Source organism: Scyliorhinus torazame, chromosome 7 (genome assembly GCF_047496885.1).
Source record: "Scyliorhinus torazame isolate Kashiwa2021f chromosome 7, sScyTor2.1, whole genome shotgun sequence".
In the NCBI taxonomy this organism is placed as follows: Eukaryota; Metazoa; Chordata; class Chondrichthyes; order Carcharhiniformes; family Scyliorhinidae; genus Scyliorhinus; species Scyliorhinus torazame.
Window position 1 is genome coordinate 68726205 of NC_092713.1, and position 27261 is coordinate 68753465.

The 27261-nt window shown below is 53.2% G+C and overlaps 1 protein-coding gene across 1 annotated transcript in view; it reads left to right on the forward strand.

Annotated features, from left to right (window-relative positions):
* The first annotated feature begins 577 nt into the window (after positions 1-577).
* ebna1bp2 (EBNA1 binding protein 2) overlaps positions 578-27261 on the forward strand; it is a 45236-nt gene continuing 18552 nt past the window's right edge. Inside the window, exons 1-2 of the mRNA XM_072510852.1 lie at positions 578-740; positions 13762-13845. Coding sequence (XP_072366953.1) covers positions 681-740; positions 13762-13845 — 144 coding nt within the window. The 5' untranslated portion in view covers positions 578-680. The remainder of the gene's footprint in view (positions 741-13761; positions 13846-27261) is intronic.

Consider the following 27261-nt stretch of genomic DNA (forward strand, 5'->3'; position numbering starts at 1 on the left):
TAGCTCTGCCCAGCATGCGGCGTATAAAAGTGTCTGCTCTCCTGCGCTGATTCCATTCTGGTTCCAGCTGCGGGAGGCACAACATCTTGTGCAATAAAGCCTCGATTGTTTCACCATTCTCATCTCGTGGTAACTGACGGTACATCACCTCCAAAAGACAAAAAATCTCCTAATCTCCCTTTAATTTTAAACTGTATTCCCTAGTTCTAGCCTCTTTTACAAAGGGATACCTCCTCTCAGCATCCACCCTGTCACCCTCAGAATCTTATAGGTTCCAATAAGATCTTCTAAACTCCAATGAATACTGGTTCAACCTGTTCGTCCTTTTGCCCATCAGACACAACCCCATCACTTCAGGAATCAGTCATGTCAATCATCTTGAACTGCTTCCACTATTTAAAACTTATTACATTCCGAGCTATTCCCCCAGTTCTGATTAAATGAATTGTTAATTCTCACTCCGCAATGACGTCTGACCTGCTGAGAAAATGTGATATTTAAAACTTTATTTCAGATTTCCAAATCCACAGTATTTTCTCTTCAAAACAATCTCCAGTGAGTGTGCCCGAGTGAACGCTCCCCCCGGAACCCGGAGCGCGGCTCCTGGTTCAGCCCGGACCGGGGTCTCGCGGCGCCGGGGAACGGCTTCCGTTCAGTTGTGTGAGGCCGGAGGAGGCAGCATGGCCCAGGATCGGCAATCAGACTCTGACAGCGAAGGATCCGAGCTGTCCGACTCGGAGGCGAGTGGATCTCAGAAGTTGCCTTTCCCCAGTGGCGGAGACGGCGAGAGATTGTTTGATTGGGGCCTTGACTTCCTGCTCGGGAAGAAAGAGTGAGGAGCCGGGGGGGAAGGGGTTGAGTAGGGGAGGGGAGAGGGGCCGGCCGGGGAAGAGTGGTGGGGGGGGGGTAGAGTGGAGGATGAGGAGGGGGGGTAGAGTGGAGGAGGGGGGGTAGAGTGGAGGAGGAGAGGGTAGAGTGGAGGAGGAGAGGGTAGAGTGGAGGAGGAGGGGGGGGTAGAGTGGAGGAGGAGGGGGGGGTAGAGTGGAGGAGGAGGAGGGGGGGGTAGAGTGGAGGAGGAGGGGGGGGTAGAGTGGAGGAGGAGGGGGGGGGTAGAGTGGAGGAGGAGGAGGGGGGGGTAGAGTGGAGGAGGAGGGGGGGGTAGAGTGGAGGAGGAGGGGGGGTAGAGTGGAGGAGGAGAGGGGGGTAGAGTGGAGGAGGAGGGGGGGGTAGAGTGGAGGAGGAGGGGGGGGGTAGAGTGGAGGAGGAGGAGGAGGGGGGGTAGAGTGGAGGAGGAGGGGGGGGGTAGAGTGGAGGAGGAGGGGGGGGGTAGAGTGGAGGGGGGGGGGTAGAGTGGAGGAGGAGGGGGGTAGAGTGGAGGAGGAGGGGGGGGTAGAGTGGAGGAGGGGGGGGGTAGAGTGGAGGAGGGGGGGTAGAGTGGAGGAGGAGAGGGTAGAGTGGAGGAGGAGAGGGTAGAGTGGAGGAGGAGGGGGGGGTAGAGTGGAGGAGGAGGGGGGGGGTAGAGTGGAGGAGAGGGGGGGGTAGAGTGGAGGAGGAGGGGGGGGTAGAGTGGAGGAGGAGGGGGGGGTAGAGTGGAGGAGGAGGAGGGGGGGGTAGAGTGGAGGAGGAGGGGGGGGTAGAGTGGAGGAGGAGGAGGGGGGGGTAGAGTGGAGGAGGAGGAGGGGGGGGTAGAGTGGAGGAGGAGGAGGGGGGGGGTAGAGTGGAGGAGGAGGGGGGGTAGAGTGGAGGAGGAGGGGGGGGTAGAGTGGAGGAGGAGGGGGGGTAGAGTGGAGGAGGAGGGGGGGTAGAGTGGAGGAGGAGGGGGGGTAGAGTGGAGGAGGAGGGGGGGTAGAGTGGAGGAGGAGGGGGGGGGTAGAGTGGGAGGAGGAGGAGGAGGGGGGGTAGAGTGGAGGAGGAGGGGGGGGTAGAGTGGAGGAGGAGGGGGGGGGGTAGAGTGGAGGAGGAGGGGGGGGGGGTAGAGTGGAGGAGGAGGGGGGGTAGAGTGGAGGAGGAGGGGGGGGGTAGAGTGGAGGAGGGGGGGGGTAGAGTGGAGGAGGGGGGGGGTAGAGTGGAGGAGGGGGGGGGGTAGAGTGGAGGAGGAGGGGGGGGGTAGAGTGGAGGAGGAGGGGGGGGGTAGAGTGGAAGAGGAGGGGGGGTAGAGTGGTGGAGGAGGGGGGGTAGAGTGGTGGAGGAGGGGGGGTAGAGTGGAGGAGGAGGGGGTGGGTAGAGTGGAGGGGGGATAGAGTGGAGGAGGAGGAGGAGAGGGGGTAGAGTGGAGGGGGGATAGAGTGGAGGAGGAGGAGGGGGGGTAGAGTGGAGGAGGGTGGGTGGGGGGGTCCCCGGGAGGTGGAGTCCCCGGGAGGTGGAGTGGGGGGGGGGGTCCCGGGGGATAGAGTGGGGGGGGGGGTCCCGGGGGATAGAGTGGGGGGGGTGGTCCCGGGGGATAGGGGGGGGGGTCCCGGGGGATAGAGTGGGGGGTGGGGGTCCCGGGGGATAGATTGGGGGGGGGTCCCGGGGGATAGATTGGGGGGGGGTCCCGGGGGATAGAGTGGGGGGGGGGTCCCGGGGGATAGAGTGGGAGAGGGGGGGTCCCGGGGGATAGAGTGGGAGAGGGGGGGTCCGGGGGCTAGAGGGGGGGGGATCCCGGGGATAGAGTGGGGGGGATCCCGGGGATAGAGTGGGGGGGATCCCGGGAATAGAGTGGGGGGGGATCCCGGGAATAGAGTGGGGGGGGATCCCGGGGATAGAGTGGGGGGGATCCCGGGGATAGAGTGGGGGGGGGATCCCAGGGATAGAGTGGGGGGGGATCCCAGGGATAGAGTGGGGGGGGGATCCCGGGGATAGAGTGGGGGGGGGATCCCGGGGATAGAGTGGGGGGGGGATCCCGGGGATAGAGTGGGGGGGGGATCCCGGGGATAGAGTGGGGGGGGATCCCGGGGATAGAGTGGGGGGGGGGATCCCGGGGATAGAGTGGGGGGGGGGATCCCGGGGATAGAGTGGGGGGGGGGGATCCCGGGGATAGAGTGGGGGGGGGGATCCCGGGGATAGAGTGGGGGGGGGGGGTCCCGGGGATAGAGTGGGGGGGGGATCCCGGGGATAGAGTGGGGGGGGATCCCGGGGATAGAGTGGGGGGGGGATCCCGGGGATAGAGTGGGGGGGGGGGGATCCCGGGGATAGAGTGGGGGGGGATCCCGGGGATAGAGTGGGGGGGGATCCCGGGGATAGAGTGGGGTGGGGATCCCGGGGATAGAGTGGGAGAGGGGGGTTCCGGGGGATATGGGGGGGGGGGTCCCGGGGACAGAGTGGGGGAGGGGGGGTCCGGGGATAGAGTGTGAGAGGGGGGCGGGTCCGGGGGATAGTGTGAGAGAGGGGGTGGGGGGTCCGGGGGATAGAGTGGGGGGGGTCCGGGGGATAGATTGGGAGAGGGGGGGGCTCCCACCGATAGAATGGGAGAGGGAGGGAGGGGGGGTCCCGGGGTTAGAGTGGGAGAGGGGGTGGGCATCCCGGGGATAGAGGGGGGGATCCCGGGGATAGAGTGGGGTGGGGATCCCGGGGATAGAGTGGGAGAGGGGGGTTCCGGGGGATATGGGGGGGGGGGTCCCGGGGACAGAGTGGGGGAGGGGGGGTCCGGGGATAGAGTGTGAGAGGGGGGCGGGTCCGGGGGATAGTGTGAGAGAGGGGGTGGGGGGTCCGGGGGATAGAGTGGGGGGGGTCCGGGGGATAGATTGGGAGAGGGGGGGGCTCCCACCGATAGAATGGGAGAGGGAGGGAGGGGGGTCCCGGGGTTAGAGTGGGAGAGGGGGTGGGCATCCCGGGGATAGAGGGGGGGTCCTGGGGATAGTGGGGGGTGGGTCCGGGGGATAGAGTGGGAGAGGGGGGTCCAGGGGATAGAGTGGGAGAGGGGGGGGTCCGGGGGATAGAGTGGGAGTGGGCGATCGGGGTAGAATGGGGGTCGGGGATACAGTGGGGGGGGCTGAGAGGGGGGTAGAGTGGGAGAGGGGGGGCCTGGGGGTAGAGTGGGGGCCGGGGGTACAGTGGGGGAGCTGAGAGGGGGTTGGCGGTAGAGTGGGGGGCCCAGTGGGAGAGGGGGGCCTGGGGGTAGAGTGGGAGAAGGCGGCTGGTGTAGAGTGGGGGCCGGGGGTACAGTGGGGGAGCTGAGAGGGGGGGGCGGATGGGAGAGTGGGGGCCGGGGGTACAGTGGGGGAGCTGAGAGGGCGTTGGGGGTAGAGTGGGGGGCCCAGTGGGAGAGGGGGGCCTGGGGGTAGAGTGGGAGAAGGCGGCTGGTGTAGAGTGGGGGCCGGGGGTACAGTGGGGGAGCTGAGAGGGGGGGGGCGGATGGGAGAGTGGGGGCCGGGGGTACAGTGGGGGAGCTGAGAGGGCGTTGGGGGTAGAGTGGGGGTCCCGGTGGGAGAGGGGGGCCTGGGGGTAGAGTGGGAGCCCAAGGGTAGAGTGGGAGAAGGCGGCTGGTGTAGAGTGGGGGCCGGGGGTACAGTGGGGGAGCTGAGAGGGGGCGGATGGGAGAGGGGGGGGTAGAGTGGGAGAGGGGGGTCAGGAGAGGGGGGGCCCGGGGTAGAATGGGGAAGGAGGGGGCCAGGGGTAGAGTGGGTGGGGAGACCGGGGGTAGAGTGGGGGAGGGGAGACCGGGAGTGGAGGGGGGGTAGAGAGGGGGGGCCGGGGGTAGGGTGGGCGAGGGGGGCCGGGGGTAGGGTGGGCGAGGGGGGCCCGGGGGTAGAGTGGGCAGAGTAGTGGGAGGGAGGGGCCGGGGGCAATGTAGTGGTGGGGAGAGAGGGGCCGGGGACAGAGTGATGCTGGGAAACGAGGTGCCGGGGGCAGAGTGGGGGTGGGAAGCGAGGGGCAGGCGGCAGAGTGGGGGTGGGAAGGGAGGGGTCGGGGGAAGACCTGCAAATGAATAAAACCTGTAGCGGTTACTTCATCCCTAAGAGTTAGCAGACCCAATGACATTGGTATAGGGTTGCTTGCCTTATTGTAATGTTGCATAGCTCATCAGAAGCACCCAATCAATAACAACATGCATTTATGTAGCTGCTTCAACGTAAACCCCCGAAGACATTTCACAGCAGGGTTATAAAGCAAAATGTGACTCCCAAGTCTCATGAGGAGGTGTTGGGGATCATGATCAGAACCTTGGTCAAAGAGATTTTAAGGAGCAACTTAATGAAGGAAAGATAGAGGGGTGGGCAGGGTTGGGGCAGAAATTCCAGAGCTAAACTCTTGGGCAGCTAAAGCACAACCACTAATGATGGGCCATTTAAAATCAGGGAAGCCCAAGGAATCAGAATTAAAGGAGTGCAAATAGCAGAGGTCTATGGGGTTTGAGTACAGAGATAGGGAGGGATGAACAGAATCCCTTGAGTGCAGCAGGATGGCTTTCGGTCCATTGATTCCACACCAGCCCTCTGAAAGACCACTCTACCTACGCCAAATCCCTACCGTATCCCTGTAACCCCATCTAGGGGCAATTTAGCATGGCCAATCCACCTAACCTGCACACCTTTAGACTGTGAAAGGAAACTGGAGCACCCGGAGTAATCCCGTGAAGACAGGAGGAGAACATGCAAACTCCATGTCGACAGTCACCTGAGGATGGAATCGAACCCGGGTCCCTAGCAATGTGAGGGAACAGTGCTAACCACTGTGCCGCCCCAAACGATTTGGTTTGAAAACAAGTATGAGAATTTTAAAATTGGAATGTTGTTTAACCATGAGCCATCCTAGAACAGTGAACACATTGGCGATAGGTGAGCAGGACAAGGTGTAAGTTACCAGTAGAGTTTTTGATGACCGCCAGTTTACAGAGGATAGAATGTGAGACTAGTCAGGAGTATGAGAATAGGTGAGTCTAGTGGAAAGATAGGCATGGCTGAGGGATGAGCTGTGACAGGGTGGAGTGAGGCTGTGCTACAAATAGATATTTCTCATTGCGTCAGGGACCCAGGTTCAATTCCAACCTTGGGTGACTGTCTACATGGAGTTTGCACTTTCTCCCCCATGTCTGCGTGGGTTTCCTCCTACAGTGCAAAGATGTGCAGGTTAGGTGGAATGGCCATGCTAAATTGCCCCCCTTAGTGTCCAACGGTGTGCACGTTAGGTGGGGTTACAGTGATAGGGCAGGGGAGTGACCCTAGGTAGGATGCTCTTTCAGAGGGTCGGTGCAGACCCGAAGGACCAATACCTCCTGCATTGTAGAAATTCTATGGTTCTATATGTGGTCAGAAGCTTATCTCAGGATCAAGTATAACAAGAAAGTTTGGTTCAGCCTTCGAAAAGTTTCAGGGAAAGAGTGGAGGCAGCAGAGTTTGTTGTGGACCAAAGACAATGGTTTTGATCTTCTCAGTATTAAATTGGAGGGAATTTCTGCTCCTCCATTACTGATGCTGGACAAGCATTCTGTGAATTGACATAGTTGAGGGGCCCACAGGTGATGATGAGGTAGAGTTGGATGTTGTCAACACACAAATAAAAACTAACACTGTGCTTTCAAATAATTTTGCCAAGGGGCAGCATGTAGGTGAGAAATAGGGGCTTGAGGATGGATCTGTGGATTTTCAGGAGTAAACAAATTGGGAAGGGAAGCTGCTGCTAATAGTTTTCAGAATTAGTTTAGATGAGAATTGCATCTCAACCCATAGAGGGGGATGATGAAAGTTGTAGCAAACTTGCAAATGTTAATAAGACTGAGTTGATGCATTGTCAATATTGCTAAAATCTAGTATTTAATTTGAGTTTATATTGTATGCCTGCTTTATTTTCTTGACTAAATTGTTATTGATCTTTTTCAAAATATAAAAACAGATAATTATAGTTAACAGTTTGAACTGGAAGTCAATTGACCTGACAACAGTAACTGTTTCTCTCTTTACAATGCTAATAGACCTGCTGAGTATTTCTGATTTTCCGCATCTGCCGTATTTTGCAATTTCCAAAGCAGTATTTGAGCAGGGAATAACAGCAAAAATAAACATCCGAGTTGATGGCACGGTAGCACAGTGATTAGCACAGTTGCTTCACAGCGGCAGAGACCTGGGTTCGATTCCCGGCTTGGGTCACTGTCTGTGTGGAGTTTGTACATTATCCCCATGTCTGCATGGTTTCACCCCCCCCCCCCCCAACCCAAAGATGTGCAAGGTAGGTGGATTGGCCATGCTAAATTGCCCCTTAATTGGGGAAAAAAATAAATTAGGTATTCTATATTTAAAAAAAAATAATAAATTGCCCCGTAGTGTCCAAATGTTGGGTGGATTGCTGGGTTAAGGGGCTAGGGTGGAGACGTGGTCATACGTAGGGTGCTCTTTCAGAGGCCGGTGTAGACTCTATGGGCCGAATGGCCTCCTTCTGCACTGTAAATTCTATGATTCCATGAGTATTGGCATTTACTGTGCCAAATTGGCTGCATCAGTAACTTCAAACAGCATATTAAATTCTAATGTGGCATTGCAAAAATATTATAATCTTCATAGCTACAATAACACATCGTGTCCCACAGGGTATTCTGTGAAAAGATGTTTGAAACCTAAACTCATAAATCTGAAAAAGGCTATTTTAAATATTCTAGTCTCTTTATGCTATATTCTGTGAACGTTTGTTGTTAAAAAGAACTTAAAGAGCCTTAATAGATAAAACTTAGATACTCATCATAAAGCACTACAAAACGCTTCCGGGTGTGGCGATGACCAGCTGAATCTCACGTTTCGGCAGCTCCCGGTGAAACGGACTTTTGGGCTCTTGATAGGAGCCCCAACGGCAATTTTGACGGCTAAAAACACTGTGCGGTAAACCAGAAGGGAATCCCCCCTGGATACGGATGAAAAAAAGGAGGAGAAAGTGGCCGGATTGCAGTGGATCCTTTAGAACAGCGGCAAGGAAGGCAAGCAAAAACCAAGATGGCGTTGGAAGGTGGCAGTTTAACATGGGGCCCTGAACAACAAGAGTTCTTGAAATGCTGTGTGGAAGAGCTCAAAAAGGAAATGAAGAAAGAGCTGTTGGCCCCGATACTACAGGCGATCGAAGGGCTAAAGGAGGAACAAAAGACCCAGGAGCGGGAGCTTCGGGTCGTGAAGGCAAAGGCAGCCGAGAATGAGGATGACATACAGGGCCTGGTGGTGAAGACGGAGACGCATGAGGCACATCAGAAACGATGTGTGGAAAGGTTGGAGGCACTGGAGAACAACGCAAGGAGGAACAACCTGAGGATTCTTGGTCTTCCTGAAGGTGCGGAGGGAGCGGACGTCGGGGCATATGTGAGCACGATGCTGCACTCGTTAATGGGAGCGGAGGCCCCGGCGGGTCCGTTGGAGGTGGAGTGAGCATACCGAGTGATGGCGCGAGGACCCAGAGCCATAGTGGTGAGATTCCTCCGTTTTAAGGATAGAGAAATGGTCCTTAGATGGGCAAAGAAAACTCGGAGCAGTAAATGGAAAACGCGGTGATCCGCGTTTATCAAGACTGGAGTGCGGAGGTGGCGAGAAGGAGGGCGAGCTTTAATCGGGCCAAGGCGGTGCTTCATAAAAACAAGATAAAATTTGAAATGCTGCAACCGGCAAGGCTGTGGGTCACATCGATGGAGGCACCACTACTTTGAGACGGCGGATGAGCGTGGACTTTTATTGTGGAAGAAAAACTGGAATGAGCGGGTTATTAAAAAGAACGTTTGAACAAAGTGGGGGGGCGAAGAGGGGGGTTAAAAAGGGGGGAAGAGGAGTTTTATGTACTAATCCTGCGATGTGGTAACTTTTCTCTCTTCCATAGGTGGTGATGGGGGGAGGAGGAGATGGGGCGTTGGCCATTGGGGGCGGGGCCAAGGGAGAAGTGCGGGCTTGGTTCCCGCGCTATGATAATCATGGCGGGAATAGAGAAGCAGGAAGGAGGGGGCGTCGCACGGTGCGAGCCGAGGTCACGGGGAAGCCGAGGTCGGCCAGAGTTTGCTGACTTCTGGGAGCAACATGGGGGGAGTAATTACGCTAGCGGGGAGGGGTGGGAGGGGGGAATTACTGGGTTGCTGCTGCTGGGGAGAGGGGGGAGCTGGTATGGGAGGGGATGGGCGGGGGGGCACCGCCTGGGGGAGATACAGCTGCGTGGGAACCGGGTGAGGAGCTGGAAAAAGGGGATGGCTAATCGACAAGGGGGGGGGGGGGGGGGGGGGGGTAGGAAGCCCCCCAACCCGGCTGATCACGTGGAACGTGAGAGGGCTGAATGGGCCGATAAAGAGGGCACGGGTACTCGCACACCTTAAGAAACTTAAGGCAGATGTGGTTATGTTACAGGAAACGCACCTGAAACTGATAGACCAGGTTAGGCTATGCAAAGGATGGGTGGGGCAGGTGTTCCATTCGGGGCTAGATGCGAAAAACAGGGGGGTGGCTATATTAGTGGGGAAGCGGGAAATGTTCGAGGCAAAGACTATAGTGGCGGATAACGGGGGCAGATACGTGATGGTGAGTGGCAAACTACAGGGGGAGACGGTGGTTTTGGTAAACGTATATGCCCCGAACTGGGATGATGCCAATTTTATGAGGCGGATGCTAGGACGCATTCCGGACCTAGAGATGGGAAAGCTGATAATGGGGGGAGATTTTAATATGGTGTTGGAACCAGGCTGGATAGGTCGAAGTCCAGGACTGGAAGGAGGCCGGCAGCAGCCAAGGTACTTAAAGATTTTATGGAGCAGATGGGAGGTGTAGACCCGTGGAGATTTAGCAGACCTAGGAGTAAGGAGTTCTCGTTTTTCTCCTATGTCCATAAAGTCTACTCGCGAATAGACTTTTTTGTGCTGGGAAGGGCGTTGATCCCGAAGGTGAGGGGAACGGAGTATACGGCTATAGCCATTTCGGATCAGTCTCCACACTGGGTAGACTTGGAGATAGGGGAGGAAACAGGAGGGCGCCCACCCTGGAGAATGGACATGGGACTAATGGCAGATGAGGGGGGTGTGTCTAAGGGTGAGGGGGGTGCATTGAAAAGTACTTGGAACTCAATGATAATGGGGAGGTCCAGGTGGGAGTGGTCTGAGAGGCGCTGAAGGCGGTGGTTAGAGGGGAGCCGATATCAATAAGGGCACATAAAGGGAAGCAGGAGAGTAAGGAACGGGAGCGGTTGCTGCAAGAACTTTTGAGGATGGACAGACAATATGCGGAAGCACCGGAGGAGGGACTGTACAGGGAAAGGCAAAGGCTACATGTAGAATTTGACTTGCTGACTACGGGCACTGCAGAGGCACAATGGAGGCAGGCACAGGGTGTACAGTACGAATATGGGGAGAAGGCGAGCAGGTTGCTGGCACACCAATTGAGGAAAAGGGGAGCAGCGAGGGAAATAGGGGGAGTGAGGGATGAGGAAGGAGAGATAGAGCGGGGAGCGGAGAGAGTGAATGGAGTGTTCAAGACATTTTATAAAAAATTATATGAAGCTCAACCCCCAGATGGGAGGGAGAGAATGATGGGCTTCTTGGATCGGCTGGAATTTCCCACGGTGGAAGAGCAGGAAAGGGTGGGACTGGGAGCACAGATCGAGGTAGAAGAAGTGGTGAAAGGAATTAGGAGCATGCAGGCGGGAAAGGCCCCGGGACCGGATGGATTCCCAGTCGAATTCTATAGAAAATATGTGGACTTGCTCGCCCCGGTATTGACGAGGACCTTTAATGAGGCAAAGGAAAGGGGACAACTGCCCCCGACTATGTCTGAAGCAACGATATCGCTTCTCTTAAAGAAGGAAAAGGACCCGCTACAATGCGGGTCCGAGAGACCTATTTCCCTCCTAAATGTAGATGCCAAGATCCTGGCCAAGGTAATGGCAATGAGAATAGAGGAATGTGTCCCGGGGGTGGTCCACGAGGACCAAACTGGGTTTGTGAAGGGGAGACAGCTGAACGCTAATATACGGAGGCTGTTAGGGGTAATGATGATGGCCCCACCAGAGGGGGAAACGGAGATAGTAGTGGCGATGGATGCCGAGAAAGCATTTGATAGAGTGGAGTGGGATTATTTGTGGGAGGTGTTGAGGAGATTTGGTTTTGGAGAGGGGTATGTTAGATGGGTGCAGCTGTTGTATAGGGCCCCGATGGCGAGCGTGGTCACGAATGGACGGGGATCTGCATATTTTCGGCTCTATAGAGGGACAAGGCAGGGATGCCCTCTGTCCCCATTATTGTTTGCACTGGCGATTGAGCCCCTGGCGATAGCGTTGAGGGGTTCCAAGAAGTGGAGGGGAGTACTTAGAGGAGGAGAAGAACACCGGGTATCTTTGTATGCGGACGATTTGCTACTATACTTGGCAGACCCGGCGGAGGGGATGCCAGAAATAATGCGGATACTTGGGGAGTTTGGGGATTTTTCAGGGTATAAATTGAACATGGGGAAAAGTGAGTTGTTTGTGGTGCATCCAGGGGAGCAGAGTAGAGAAATAGAGGACCCACCGTTGAGGAAGGTAACAAGGGACTTTCGTTACCTGGGGATCCAGATAGCCAAGAATTGGGGCACATTGCATAGGTTAAATTTAACGCGGTTGGTGGAACAAATGGAGGAGGATTTCAAGAGATGGGATATGGTATCCCTGTCACTGGCAGGGAGGGTGCAGGCGGTTAAGATGGTGGTCCTCCCGAGATTCCTCTTTGTGTTTCAGTGCCTCCCGGTGGTGATCACGAAGGCTTTTTTTAAAAGGATTGAAAAGAGCATCATGGGTTTTGTGTGGGCCGGGAAGACCCCGAGAGTGAGGAAGGGATTCTTACAGCGTAGCAGGGATAGGGGGGGGCTGGCACTACCGAGCCTAAGTGAGTATTATTGGGCCGCTAATATTTCAATGGTGAGTAAGTGGATGGGAGAGGAGGAGGGAGCGGCGTGGAAGAGATTAGAGAGGGCGTCCTGTAGGGGGACTAGCCTACAGGCTATGGTGACAGCCCCATTGCCGTTCTCACCGAGGAACTACACCACAAGCCCGGTGGTGGTGGCTACACTGAAGATTTGGGGACAGTGGAGACGGCATAGGGGAAAGACTGGAGCCTTGGGGGGGGTCCCCGATAAGAAACAACCATAGGTTTGCCCCGGGGAGAATGGATGGGGGACATGGAATGTGGCAAAGAGCAGGAATAACGCAACTGAAAGATCTGTTTGTGGATGGGAAGTTCGCGAGTCTGGGAGCGCTGGCCGAGAAATATGGGTTGCCCCAAGGGAATGCATTCAGGTATATGCAACTGAGGGCTTTTGCGAGGCAACAGGTGAGGGAATTCCCGCAGCTCCCGACACACGAGGTGCAGGACAGAGTGATCTCAAAGACATGGGTGGGGGATGGTAAGGTGTCATATATATATATATATATATATATATATATATATATATATATAGGGAAATGAGGGACGAAGGGGGGACTATGGTAGATGAACTAAAAGGGAAATGGGAAGAAGAGCTGGGGGAGGAGATCGAGGAGGGGCTGTGGGCAGATGCCCTAAGCAGGGTAAACTCGTCGTCCTCGTGTGCCAGGCTAAGCCTGATTCAGTTTAAGGTATTACACAGGGCGCATATGACTGGAGCACGGCTCAGTAAATTTTTTGGGGTGGAGGATAGGTGTGCGAGGTGCTTGAGAAGCCCAGCGAATCATACCCATATGTTTTGGTCATGCCCGGCACTACAGGGGTTTTGGATGGGGGTGACAAAGGTGCTTTCAAAAGTAGTGGGGGTCCGGGTCGAACCAAGCTGGGGGTTGGCTATATTTGGGGTTGCACAAGAGCCGGGAGTGCAGGAGGCGAGAGAGGCCGATGTTTTGGCCTTTGCGTCCCTAGTAGCCCGGCGCAGGATATTGTTAATGTGGAAAGAAGCCAAGCCCCCGGGGGTGGAGACCTGGATAAATGACATGGCAGGGTTTATAAAGCTAGAGCGGATTAAGTTCGTTCTAAGGGGGTCGGCTCAAGGGTTCACCAGGCGGTGGCAACCGTTCGTCGAATACCTCGCAGAAAGATAGATGGAATGGAAAAAAGAAGGCACTAGCAGCAGCCCAGGATCGGGGTGGTGGGGGGGGGGGAACCAGAAGGACTCTCAGGGTTGTTAATATATACTGTATAATATGTATAGGTCGTTGCGACAGATAATTATATATTGGACTGTTAAATTATATTTTTGGAGAGTGTTACTTGTGATAAGGCAGTTGCCAATTAGGGTTAGTTTTCATTTTTGTTATTTATTATTTATTCATTTTTTGTTTATAAAATAGGTCATTGTTATTTGTCTTGTTATAATATTGTGTAAAGGATGCACAATGTACTGTGTTGGTTGACCAAAAATTTTCAATAAAATATTTATTTTAAAAAAAAGCACTACAAAACCTTGTTCAAAATAATTCCATCCCGACTCCTACAGTGGATCGATTATATTTATAAAAAATAAAAAATGTTTTATCCCAACACCTGGGGCTTAAATATTTGACAACCAATGGACATTTATACTTCATTGATAGAACTTGGGAATTGTTTAAGTTTCCATTGGGTGGCCTTATTCAGATAGGCATTGCAGAACCTGGTCCAAGCTGGTGGGATTTGGTGACAATGCACATGGCATCAAAGTAAGTGAACACTATCCTAACCTCAAATAATAGGTTTTAGCTTTATTCTTTAGAGTGATACCCAAATATGGCATTACCCTAATTTCAAATCATAAACATTTTGCCTAAATGTAGAAGATACCTTTCCGGTTTCTGGGTATCTGCTGTAAAGCACTCAGTATTTTCCTTAACTTGTTCCATTTAAATGTTCATTTATTACAGCTTCAAGATGCATTTGCAAAGGGCTTACTCAAACCTGGTTTGAACGTAGTGGAAGAGTCAGAGAAACAATATGCCAACAACGTGGTAAGATTTCTTATTTTCTTTTTTCCTTTATATTTTCTTATGTTCTCAGTATGTTGAGTAGAACTGAATATCAGTCAATCAGCAGCATGTCCAGAGTTTTCTGAATGGCAGAGAATTTGCACAATTCATGGTGTAAAACTGTTTGTCAACTATAGCCAACAAGCCTTAAAAGTCCAATTGTATTAGAGTTTTAACATGGAAGCTTCTGAAACAGTCATCCTATCCTAGTTTTGAAGCAATTATAATTTCTGACCTTTGGGTTGTCTCTCCTAATACGGGGTTAGTTGATCTTTGAACCAGGGCCAGTGAGTTTCCACGGATCAGCCCTACCATAGAGTGGGACTGCCCTCCCATTTAATTGGGGACAGTAAGAAGTCTTACAACACCAGGTTAAAGTCCAACAGGTTTGTTTCGATATCATGGGGGTTACCCCATCTCTGGATCTGTAAAGATTTAATCACCTGCTAATGCTCGCATTCCAAGCATTGTCTGGCATCTTTGAATTTGTCTATATATGTGTTTCTGGAACATACCTCTTCTTTCACCTGAGGAAGAAGCAGCGCTCCGAAAGCTAAAAAAGATTCACCTGAGGAAGGAGCAGCGCTCCGAAAGCTAGTGATATCGAAACAAACCTGTTGGACTTTAACCTGGTGTTTTAAGACTTCTTACTGTGCTCACCCCAGTCCAACGCTGGCATCTCCACATCATTTAATTGGGGGCCACTGGTTTATAGTGACTTGAATAAATCAAATACTGATTTTGGGACTTTTACCCAATTTTAGAGATTGTAATCCGACTGCTTTCCACAGAAAATGAAAACCCATGTCATATCTCCTTTGAGTTTGCATTAGAGCTGGATGAGTTGCTGGCATCTTGGGAGTTCAATTTAGTTGAATTGAATTTCTGATCCAATTTCACCTTGCTTTTACCGTCCTCAATTTTGGTCGGACGTCCTGTACATGTACAATTGTTATTCAGGTTAACAGTTAACTTTGGGTTGTAATATTTTTTTGAGAACACCAAGGCTTCCAATTAGAACCTAAAACCAGACTCTTGTTCTCTGACCATGGTTTTCTATCAGTTTCCCCTTTCGATACCTACTAATTGTGTGGCCCATTATATATCCCATGTTCATCTAACCTAGCTCCCACTACCCTTGACATTCATCTCTAGCAACTCCTTCATTACAAATCTGAGCTTAGGATGCACTGTTGTGTAACGTGAAATGTAATTATTGAAAACTAGGAGATTACTGTCATTGTGAAATAGATTCTCTCTCCCTCCTTTCAACCAATCAGCTGTCTGTTTTCTATGGGCGGCACAGTGGTTAGCTCTGCTGCCTCATAGCTTCAGAGTCCCGGGTTCAATTTCGGATGACTGTGTGGAGTCTGCACTTTCTCTCTGTGTCTGTGTGGGTTTCCTCCGAGTGATCCGGTTTCCTCCCACAGTCCAAAGATGTGCAGGTTAGGTGGATTGGCCATGCTAAATTGCCCCTTAATGTCCAAAAGATTAGGTTGGGTTACAGGGATAGGGTGTAGTTGTGGTGCTCTTTCAAAGGGCAGACTCAATGTGCTGAATGGCCTCCTGCACTGTAAATTCTATGAACCTATGTAGTACAGGCCCAAATTTACTTTAGTTGTTTTGTGCACCAGGGAGATTTTTTAAAATCTCAAACTGGGAGGGTAATTCTTGGTTTGGAGAGGATTTTGCCCTCTGCCTCCAGTGACAGTCACCTTCAGTGAAAGGAAATCCTGTTTTACAAATTTATCAGAGTATTTTGAAGATGTACCTAGTAGGGTAGATAGAGGGGAACAGTAGATGTGGTATACCTGGGCATTCAATAAGGTATCGCACAATAGGTAAGATAAGGGCTCATTGGAGTCGGGGTAACATATTAACATGGATAGACAATTGGTTCATGGATAGAAAATAAGAGAGTAGGACTTCCGGTGGCGGCTATGAAGGAGTAAGTCGCACGTTTGGTGGCTCCTGCTCTGGTCGGACTTTTGGACCTTTTCCCCCGATTTTCTGCTGGGGGATGGGGCATTCTCCCGACCCTCGGAGGTGGTCAGGGCTCACAGAGCATTCGCGAGGAAGCTGCAAACGGGAGACACCCCCCCCCCCCCCCCCCCCCCCCCCCCCCCGAGGGCAATGGTGGTGAGATGCCACAGGTACTTGGATAAGAAGCACATTCTACAGTGGGCCAAGCAGACACTGAGCTGTTAGTGGGACAGCAGTATCCTGCGGGTTCACCAAGACCGGAGGGTGGAGGTGGCCAGGAGAAGAGCAAGCTTCAACCAAATTAGGTTGATCCTTTTTAAGAAAAAGGTGAAGTTCGGACTGTGGTATCCGGCCCGTCTCTGGGTCACGCACGAGGAACAGCACTTTTATTTCAAGTCAACTGAGGACACGCTGGACTTCGCAAAAAGGAAAGGACTGATGGTAAACTGAGAACTTTTGAACTTTGCTGCAACGTTCTTGTTTTTTTTTGTTGTTGTTTTTTGTTTTTCTGTTCTTTTGGAGAGAGAAAAAGTTTCTCGTTTTTCGTTTTGTGAAAGCTGTTTGTAATGCCTTTTGCATTGATTTGGGACCAACGGTAGAGCTGAGTGAGTTAAGGTTTTCATTTGCACTGTTGGGGGATGGAGGTGTGCTTGTTTAGATTTTGTGTTTTTCTGTCAGGCAATTGTGTGGGGAGTGTGTTTGTATGAGCGGTGGGGAGGGAACAATAGGTTGGAGACTATCTGGCACCAGGGATGGGGGTCACCAAGCTAGCTGAGCGGGCTAGCTCACGGAAGCGCAATGGGGGGTGTGCATGTTCGGTTTATTAAAGGGGTTGTGTTACAGAGTGTTGTTACTGGGGGAGAGGACTTCCGGGTGCGGCTATGCAGAGCTAGGTCGCATATTCGGTAGCTCCCGCTTGGAACGGACTTTTGGGCTCTTTTACAGGGCCCCCACGGCATTTGTTCGACATTTCCCGGTGTGGCAAGAAGATTGCAGCATTCCCCTGACAGTGTCCCCCAGGAATGTTATGTCTTTTGGCTGCCAGACCCGGCAGAAACAGTAAAGGATTTGGCTTTGGCTGCAGGTTTAGACAAGAGCCTCTTCCAGCATGCAGGCGGGGGAAGGGCAAGCTTAAAGCTGCAATCTGACTTGACTCTTATCAAAGGTGAATTCTAGCAGCAGAGGGAACAAATGTGAAAGGATCTACCAGGGCCATTGAAGAAGCAGGGACGAGGCTTCCGGTGGCGGCCATGGAAGAGTAGGTCGCGCATTCGGCAGCTCCTGTCTGGAACTGACTCTCAGACCTTTTTCTGGAGTTTCCATAGACTTTTTAAACGGACCAGAAGTGTAACGGCCAAAGGAGCGGCACTGGAGCAACGGGAGAAGCGAGGGAAAGAAAAGGCGTGGACCTTTTGTACAAGCCGAAAAGTTGGACTCTAACTGAGGGTTTGTGAGGGTCGGGGGGATGTTTGAGGTTTGATGTGTGATGGTTGTTGTATATAGGGGGTCAATCACGCGCAGGAAATGTTACCTGGGCTGGGGGAGAGAGACAAGGTCGCGACAGGAGCTGCGCCAGAGGGGGCGGAGCGGGCTTTGGAAAGCGCGGGGTGTTTTCCCGGGCGCGGGAAGGGGAACGAAGGAATGCGTATGGATTGGGAAACTCCACGCGGGGAGGTCAATGGGACAGCGGGGGAAGCCGGGGTCAACAGGCGTCAGCTGACTTACGGGAGTGACATGGGGGGGAGCAAAAAAGCTAGACAGGGGTCTAGCGGGGGGGAAAAGGGTTGCTGCTGTACTGGCCGAAAGGGAATGGGACACAGAAGAGGTGGTCGGGACGGGGATCCCCCTCTGGAGGGTGAGGGAGGCGTGGACACGGGACTGGCCCAGAAAAGGCGATGGCTAGTCGGTGGGGTGGGGGGGGGGGGGGGAGAGAGAGAGAGCCCCTCCAATCCGGCTGATAACGTGGAATGTGAGGGGCCTGAATGGGCCGGTGAAGAGGGCTCGAGTGTTCGCGCACTTAAAGGGATGAAGGCAGACGTGGCCATGCTCCAAGAGACACACCTGAAGGTGGCGGACCAGGTCAGGCTAAGAAAAGGATGGGTAGGACAGGTATTCCATTCGGGACTGGACGCGAAGAATAGCGGGGTGGCAATATTGGTGGGAAAGCGGGTGTCATTTGAGGCCAAGACTATTGTAGCGGACAATGGAGGGCGATATGTAATGGTGAGCGGTAGGCTGCAAGGGATGTGGGTGGTGTTGGTAAACGTATACGCCCCGAACTGGGATGATGCAGGATTCATGAAGCGCATGTTGGGGTGCATTCCGGACCTGGAGATAGGAGGCCTGATAATGGGAGGGGACTTCAATACAGTGTTGGATCCAGCACTAGACCGCTCCAAATCAAAGACTGGAAAGAGGCCGGCGGCAGCCAAGGTACTTAGGGGGTTTATGGATCAGATGGGGGGAGTGGACCCATGGCGGTTTGCAAGGCCCTAGGCCAGGGAATTTTCTTTCTTCTCCCATGTACACAAAGCCTACTCCCGGATAGATTTCTTTGTTCTGGGTAGGGCGCTCATCCCGAGGGTGGAGGGGACGGAGTATTCGGCTATAGCCGTTTCGGACCATGCCCCACACTGGGTGGAACTGGAGCTGGGAGAGAGGGACCAACGCCCGTTGTGGCGGCTGGATGTGGGACTGCTGGCGGACGAGGTGGTGTGTGGGAAGGTGAGGGGGTGTATCAAAAGGTACTTGGAGGCCAACGACAACGGGGAGGTGCGGGTGGGGGTGGTAAGGAAGGCGGTGATCAGGAGAGAGCTAATTTCCATTAGGGCTCATGAGGAGAAGACAGAGGGTATGGAAAGGGAGAGGTTAGTGGGGGAGATTTTGAGAGTGGACAGGAGATACGCAGAGGCCCCGGAGGAACGATTACTTGGGGAAAGACGACGGCTCCAGACGGAGTTTGACCTGTTGACCACAGGGAAGGCGGAGGCACAGTGGAGGAAAGCGCAGGGGGCGACCTAAGAGTATGGGGAAAAGGCTAGTCGGATGCTGGCACACCAGCTCCGTAAGAGGATGGCAGCGAGGGAAATAGGGGGAGTCAAAGATGGAAGGGGAGCCACGGTTCGGAGTGCGACGAAAATAAACGAGGTATTCAAGGCCTTTTATGAAGAGCTGTACAGATCCCAGCCCCCAGCGGGGGAAGTGGGGGTGAGACGATTCCTAGATCAGCTGAGATTCCCGAGGGTGGAGGAGCAAGAGGTGGCTGGTTTGGGGGCACCAATTGGGTTGGAGGAGCTGAGCAAGGGTTTGGGGAGCATGCAGGCAGGGAAGGCCTTGGGATCGGACGGATTCCCGGTGGAGTTCTACAGGAAGTACGCAGACCTGTTGGCCCCGCTACTGGTGAGGACCTTTAATGAGGCAAGAGAGGAGGGGACCCTGCCCCCGACAATGTCAGAAGCGACAATTTCTTTGATCCTAAAGCGGGACAAGGACCCACTGCAATGTGGATCGTACAGGCCGATCTCGCTCCTCAATGTGGATGCAAAGTTGCTGGCAAAAGTGCTGGCCACGAGGATCGAGGACTGTGTCCCGGGGGTAATCCACGAGGACCAGACGGGATTTGTAAAGGGCAGGCAACTAAACACCAATGTGCGACGGCTCTTAAACGTGATAATGATGCCATCGGAGGAGGGAGAGGCGGAGATAGTGGCAGCTATGGACGCGGAGAAGGCCTTTGACAGAGTAGAGTGGGAGTACCTCTGGGAGGTGCTGCGCAGGTTTGGGTTCGGGGTAGGGTTTATCAATTGGGTTAAGCTCCTTTACAGAGCCCCGATGGCAAGTGTAGTGACGAACCGGCGGAGGTCGGAGTACTTTCGACTACCGAGGGACGAGGCAGGGGTGCCCCCTGTTGTTCGCATTGGCGATCAAACCATTGGCCATGTCATTGAGGGAGTCTAATAAATGGAAGGGGGTGGTCCGAGTGGGAGAAGAGCATCGGGTGTCGCTATATGCGGATGACCTGTTGCTGTACGTGGCGGATCCAATGGAGGGGATGGTGGAGGTCATGCAGTCTCTAAGGGAGTTTGGGGAGTTTTCGGGCTATAAGCTCAATGTAGGGAAGAGTGAGCTCTTTGTATTACAGGCGGGGGACCAAGAAAGAGGGATAGGGGACCTACCGCTGAGGAGGGCGGAGGGGAGCTTTCGGTATCTGGGGATCCAGATAGCCAGGAGTTGGGGGACCCTACATAAACTGAATCTGACGAGGTTGGTGGAGCAAATGGAGGAGGATTTCAAAAGATGGGACATGTTACCGCTCTCGCTGGCGGGTAGAGTGCAGTCGGTCAAAAAGGTGGTCCTTCCGAGGTTTCTGTTTGTGTTTCAGTGCCTTCCCATCGTGATCACTAAGGCCTTTTTAAAGAGAGTAGGCAGGAGTATTATGGGGTTTGTGTGGGCGAATAAGACCCCGAGAGTAAGGAGAGGGTTCCTGGAACGCAGTAGGGACCGAGGAGGGTTGGCGCTGCCAAACCTGGGGAGCTACTACTGGGCAGCAAATGTGGCGATGATCCGCAAGTGGGTTATGGTGGAAGAGGATGGAGATGGCGTCCTGCAAAGGAACGAGCCTGGGGGCGTTGGTGACGGCACCGCTGCTGCTCTCGCCGACAAAGTATACCACGAGCCCGATGGTGGCTGCAACGCTAAGAATCTGGGGCCAGTGGAGATGGCACCGGGGTGCAGTGGGAGCATCGGTGTGGTCCCCGATCAGGGGTAAACACCGGTTTGTCCCGGGGAAGATGGACGGGGGGTTCCAGAGCTGGCATCGAGCGGGGATTGGAAGAATGGGGGACCTGTTCATCGACGGGACGTTTGCGAGCCTAGGGGCACTGGAGGAGAAGTTCGAGTTACCCCCGGGAAATGCCTTTAAATATATGCAGGTGAGGGCTTTTGTGAGGTGACAGGTGAGGGAATTCCCGTTGCTCCCGGCACAAGAAGTTCAAGATAGGGTGATGTCGGGGAGGGCAAGGTGTCGGCAATACACCAGGAGTTGAAAGAAGAGGGGGAAGCGCTGGTAGAAGAGTTGAAGGGTAAATGGGAGGAGGAGCTGGGGGAGGAGATCGAGGAATGTCTGTGGGCTGATGCCCTAGGTAGGGTTAATTCCTCCTCCTCGTGTGCCAGGCTCAGCCTGATACAATTTAAGGTGGTCCACAGAGCGCACTTGACGGGGGTGAGGTTGAGTAGGTTCTTTGGGGTAGAGGACAGATGTGGAAGGTGCTCAGGGAGCCCGGCGAACCATGTCCATATGTTTTGGTCATGCCCGGCACTGGAGGGGTTCTGGAGAGGAGTGGCGGTAGCAATATCTCAGGTGGTGAAAGTCCGGGTCAAGCCGAGCTGGGGGCTAGCAATATTTGGAGTCGTGGACGAACCGGGAGTGCAAGAGGCGAAAGAGGCCGGCATTCTGGCCTTTGCGTCCCTAGTAGCCCGGCGAAGGATCTTGCTAATGTGGAAGGAGGCGAAGCCCCCCAGCCTGGAGGCCTGGATAAATGATATGGCTGGGTTCATAAAGTTGGAGAGGAATAAGTTCGCCTTGAGAGGGTCTGCGCAGGGGTTTTACAGGCGGTGGCAACCGTTCCTAGACTATCTCGCGGAGCGTTAGAGGAAGGTCAGTCAGCAGCAGCAGCAACCTTGGGGGGGAGGGGACGTCCTGGGAGGTGGGGGAGGGGGGACTGCCTGGGAGGGTGGATGAGCAAGAGATAACATGAAGGGTTGGGGAAACTGGCACGTACGGGTGAGGGCCAGTGTACAAAGCTGTATAAATATATCATTTTGCCATGTATATATCTTGCTCTGCGCGATTTCTCATTTTTTTTGTTATTGGGGGGGGGGGGTTATTGTTTGTAAGGGAGAAAAATTGTGTTAAAAAACTTTAATAAATATATATATTTTTTTTTAAGTTACTGGGGGAGAAGGGGGTAAATGTTCTGCTGATGAGAGACTTGGACTAAGGGACAGAGAGGAGGTTGGGGGCGGAGGCTGCCTGGGAGTGGACCGGTGGAGGTGCGGAGCATGGGCTGGAGGCGGGTCCACAAAAGGGGATGGCAATGAGCCGCCCAGCTAGGCTGATCACCTGGAATGTTCGAGGGTTAAATGGGCCGGTCAAGAGGGCACGTGTGCTCGCGCATCTTCGGGGACTGAAGGCAGATGTGGTAATGTTGCAGGAGACGTACCTTCGAGTAACTGACCTGATTAGATTGAGCAAAGGCCGGGTCAGTCAGGTCTTTCACTCGGGACTAGACTCAAAGACTAGAGGGGTCGCGATCCTGATCAATAAGCGGGTGGTGTTTGAGGCGGGTAGAATAGTCTCGGATGTGGGAGGTTGGTACAGTATGGTCAGTGGGAAACTGGAGGGGGTGCAGGTGGTATAAATAAATGTCTATGCTCCAAATTGGGATGATGTGGAGTTTATAAAGAGGATGCTGGGGAAGATACCGGACCTGGACTCACACAGATTGGTCATGGGAGGGGACATCAACAGTTATTGACCCTGGCTTGGACGGGTCAAGCTCGCAAACAGGCAGGGTGCCAGCAATGGCAAAGGAACTAAAAGGGTTCATGGAGCAGATGGGAGGGAGGGGATCCATGGAGATTTGGGCAGCCGAGGGTGAAGGAATTCTCCTACTCGCACGTGCATAAAGTGTACTCCCGGATTGATTTCTTTATTTTGAGCAGGGCCTTACTGGCAGGGGTGGTGGACATGGGGTACTCGGCGATCACAATCTCAGACCATGCTCCGCACTGGGTTGACCTGCAGGCTAGTAAAGACCGTAACCAGCGCCCGCAACGGAGGTTAGATGTGGGACTTTTGGCTGATGAAGGGGTGTGCGAGCGGCTGAGGAAATGTATTCCGAACTACCTGCACGTCAACGACACGGGGGAAATTTCAGCAGCGGTGGTCTGGAAAGCACTGAAGGCGGTGGTCAGAGGGGAGCTGATCTCGATACTGGCCCATAGGGAGAAGGTGGACAGGGCAGAGACAGGCCGACTGGTAAAGGAGATACTACAGATCGATAGGAGGTATGCGGACACCCCAGAAGCAGGGCTTTTAAGGGAACGGCGGAGGCTACAGGCGGACTTCGGCTTGTTAACCACAGGGAGGGCGGTGGAGCAGCTGAGAAAGTGAGGGTGTCGATCTATGAGCATGGAGAGAAGGCCAGCAGAATGCTGCACAGCAGCTTAGAAAAAGGGAGGCAGCCATGGAGATAGGGAAAGTAAATGACGGAGATGGGAACCTGGTTAGAGATTCAGCAGGGGTGAATAAGGCGTTTATGGATTTCTACAGTAGGCTGTACAGGTCGGAAACCCCTACGGGGTCGGAGGGGATGAGGCTCTTGGAGGGGCTGAATTTCCCGAAGGTGGACTGGGAGAAGGGCTGGGGGCCCCGATCGGGTTGGAAGAGATAGTGGAGCGTCTGAAAGTCATGCAGTCGGGTAAAGCCCCGGGGCCGGATGGGTACCCAGTGGAGTTTTATAAAATGTTCTCTGGGATATTGGGGCCGAGCCCCGATCGGGTTGGAAGAGATAGTGGAGGGTCTGAAGGCCATGCAGTCGGGTAAAGCCCCGGGGCCGGACGGGTACCCAGTGGAGTTTTATAAAATGTTCTCTGGGATATTGGGGCCGGTGTTGATGAGGATGTTCAATGAGGCAAGGGAAAGAGGGTTGCCGCCCCCGGCGATGTCACAGGCCACGATTTCGCTGATTCTGAAGCGGGATAAGAACCCGGAGCTGTGTTGGTCCTACAGGCCGATATCCCTGTTGAATGTGGATGCCAAACTGCTGGCCAAAATTCTGTCCTCCAGGATTGAGGATTGTGTTCCGGATGTTATTGTGGAGGACCAGATGGGATTTGATAAGGGTAGGCAGTTGGTGGCCAATGTAAGAAGGTTGTTAAACATGATCATGATGCCCCCGGAAGGTAGGGAGGTGGAGGTAGTGATCGCAATGGATGCAGGAAAGGCTTTTGATCGGGTAGAATGGGATTATCTGTGGGAGGTACTGGGGCGGTTCGGATTCGGGTGGGGCTTTATTGACTGGGTCAGGTTGCTGTATCAGGCTCCTGTGGCAAGCGTACGGATGAATAGGACAACATCGGACTATTTTAGACTGCACCGGGGGACGAGACATGATGCCCCCTCTCCCCACTGTTCGTGCTAGCTATAGAGCCGTTGGCAATTGCTCTGAGACCCTCATGGGGCTGGTCCAGGGGTGGGTGGAGCACAGAGTCTCGTTCTATGCAGACGACCTGCTTCTTATGTATCGGACCCAATAGAGGGGATGGAAGAAATCATGAGGATTCTAGGGGAATTTGACCAGTTTTCGGGGTATAAGCTAAATATGGGGAAAAGTGAGATGTTTGCGGTCCATGCGAGGGGACAGGAGAGGCGATTGGGGGAGCTGCCGTTCAGATTAGTAGGGGGAAGCTTTAGGTAACTAGGCATTCAAGTGGCGCAGGAAAGGGACCGGCTGCATAAATTAAATCTGGCCCGACTAGTAGACCAAATGAAAGACTATTTTCAGAGATGAAACGCTCTTCCGTTGTCACTGGCTGGGAGGGTGCAGATGGTGAAGATGACGGACCTCCCGAGATTCCTGTTCGTGTTTCAGTGCCCCCCCATCTTTATTCCGCGGTCCTTTTTTAAACGGGTCAACAAAGTGATCTCTGGCTTTGTTTGGGCGGGAAAGACCCCGCGAGTAAGGAAGGTAATGCTTGAGTGGAGTCTGGGAGAGGGCGGGCCGGAGCTGCAAATTTTAGTAACTATTACTGGGCGGCGAATATAGCCATGATCAGGAAGTGGGTGGTGGGGGAGAGGTCGGCATGGGAGCAAATGGAGGCGGCTTCATGCAAGGGCACCAGTCTGGGGGCGTTGGTAACTGTGCCTCTGCCGTTCCCGCCAGCACGGTACTCCACCAGCCCCGTGGTGGTGCGGCCCTGAGAGACTGTGGGCAATGGAGAAGACGTGGGAGCAGAGGGAGCATCGGTTTGGTCCCCAATCTGTAATAATCACCGGTTTGCCCCGAGAAGTATGGCTGGGGGGTTCCGGACATGGCGGAGAGCAGGGATTGAGAGGATGGGGGATATGTTTATAGAGGGGAGCTTTCCGAGTAGGAGGGCGCTGGAGGAGAAGTTTGGGTTGGCAAGGGGAAACAAATTCAAGCATCTGCAGGTGCAGGACTTCCTTCGTAAACAGGTTTCAACCTTCCCGCTCCTATCGCTAAGGGGGATTCAGGACAGGGTAGTTTCCAGAGGGTGGGTAGGAGAAGGGAGCGTCTCTGACATTTACAAGAAACTTATGGGGTCAGAGGAGACACAGACTGAGGAGCTGAAGCGCAAGTGGGAGGAGGAGCTGGGAGGAGAGATAGAGGATGGTCTATGGGCGGGCGTGTTGAGTAGAGTCAACGCATCCGCAAAATGTGCGAGGCTCAGCCTGATACAATTCAAGGTCGTTCATCAGGCTCACATGACAGTGGCCGGATGAGCAGATTCTTTGGGGTGGAAGACAGGTGTGCAAAATGTGCGGGAGGACCAGCGAACCATGTCCACATGTTCTGGACACGTCCGAAGCTTAGGGGATGTCATGTCCACGGTGTTAAAAACAAGGCTGGCACTGAGTCCAGAGGTGGCGATTTTCGGGGTGTCGGAAGACCCGGGAATCCAGGAGGAGAAAGAGGCAGACGTTCTAGCCTTTGCTTCCCTGGTAGCCCGCATGCTGATACTAGTAGCTTGGAGGGACTCAAAGCCCCCGAAGTCGGAGACCTGGCTCTCGGACATGGCTAGCTTTCTCTGGAGAAAATCAAGTTCGCCTTGAGAGGGTCACTGTTAGGGTTCGCCCGAAGGTCGTAACCATTCGTCGACTTCTTCATGGAAAATTAATCGTCAGCGGGGTTGGGGGGGGGGGGGGGGGGGGGGGGCGGTGGGGGGGTTAGTTTAACTTAGAGTAAAGGTGGGACCTGTAAGGAAGGGAGATGGCTTTTGCACTATATTTATAGTTTCATGTACATTGTTTATTTTGTTGTTGATACAATACCTCAATAAAATGTTTATTAAAAAAAATAAGAGAGTAGGCATTAAGGGCACCTTTTTCAAGTTGGCAGGCAGTCATGTTCCCAGGATCAATGCTGGGGCCTCGGCTATCTACAATCTATATTAATAACTTGGATGAAGAGACAACGAGTAATGTATCCAAGTTTGCTGATGATACCAAGCTAGATGGAAAGGTAAGCTGCAGGGAAGACAAAGGCTGCAAAGACAGGTTAGGTGAGTGGGCACAAGGTGGGCGGTGAGATATAACTTGGGGAAATGTGAAGTTAGGCACTTCGGTTGTACGATTTTAAAAAGCAAAATATTTTTTAAAAGTTGAACAACTTGTAAATGTCGATGTTCACAGAGACTTGGGTCTCCTTGTACAAGAAATTTAGCATGCAGGTGCAGCAAGCAGTTGGGGCGCAAAACGTTAGGGCGGCACGGTAGCACAGTGGTTAGCATTGTTTCTTCATAGCTCCAGGTTCGATTCCCGGCTTGGGTCACTGCCTGCACGTTCTCCCCGTGCCTGCATGGGTTTCCTCCGGGTGCTACGGTTTCCTCCACCGTTCAAAGATGTGCAGGTTAGGTGGATTGGCTATGCTAAATTGCCCTTGGTGCCTAAAAAGGTTAGGTGAGGTTACGGTGATAGGGTGGAGGTGTGGGCTTAAGTAGGGTGCCCTTTCCCAAGGCCGGTGCAGACTCGAAGGGCCGAATGGCCTCCTGCACTGTAAATTCTGTAATTTGAAATATTTGCTCAAATGTACATTTTGTTGATTTTTTTTTTTCTTGCTGTACAAGTTTAGTTGAGGAAGTCCAAGGAACTGGAATGTTTTAATTATCATTGTAACTAGGTTTTGGGATATTGACTAATAAATCTGTTGCAGGAGCATCAAACTAACCAAGTATTGTTCAAGTTGGTGTGGATTTCACTCATTATCCTACTGAACTGGATTGATTTTGCAGCAGTGTGTTTTGCACAACCATTGTAACTATTTTGCAGAATAAATAACCGGAAAGCTAGCACTGGGGATCATTCCAGCCTCTTCAAAAAAGTGAAACTTCTGTAAGCAGTTATCTCAATCTCTCCTTCCTCCACCTGCTTACCTACCTTCAGGACCAAAAACAAATGGCTACCGATGTGTGCTTTCTCCTCTGTTGTGAAGATGCTTATATGGTGATACGCAGGAATCTACTGATGTAAAGACCAATTCCTAGAAATAAGTGATTTGCTTGGCTTACAATTACTGCATTTTAAGAAGTTCACACAGTCACCACTTATTTGTTGTAGTTCTAATAAAACTGATTTTGATGCTGCCACATATGGGGCTGGTTTAGCACAGTGGG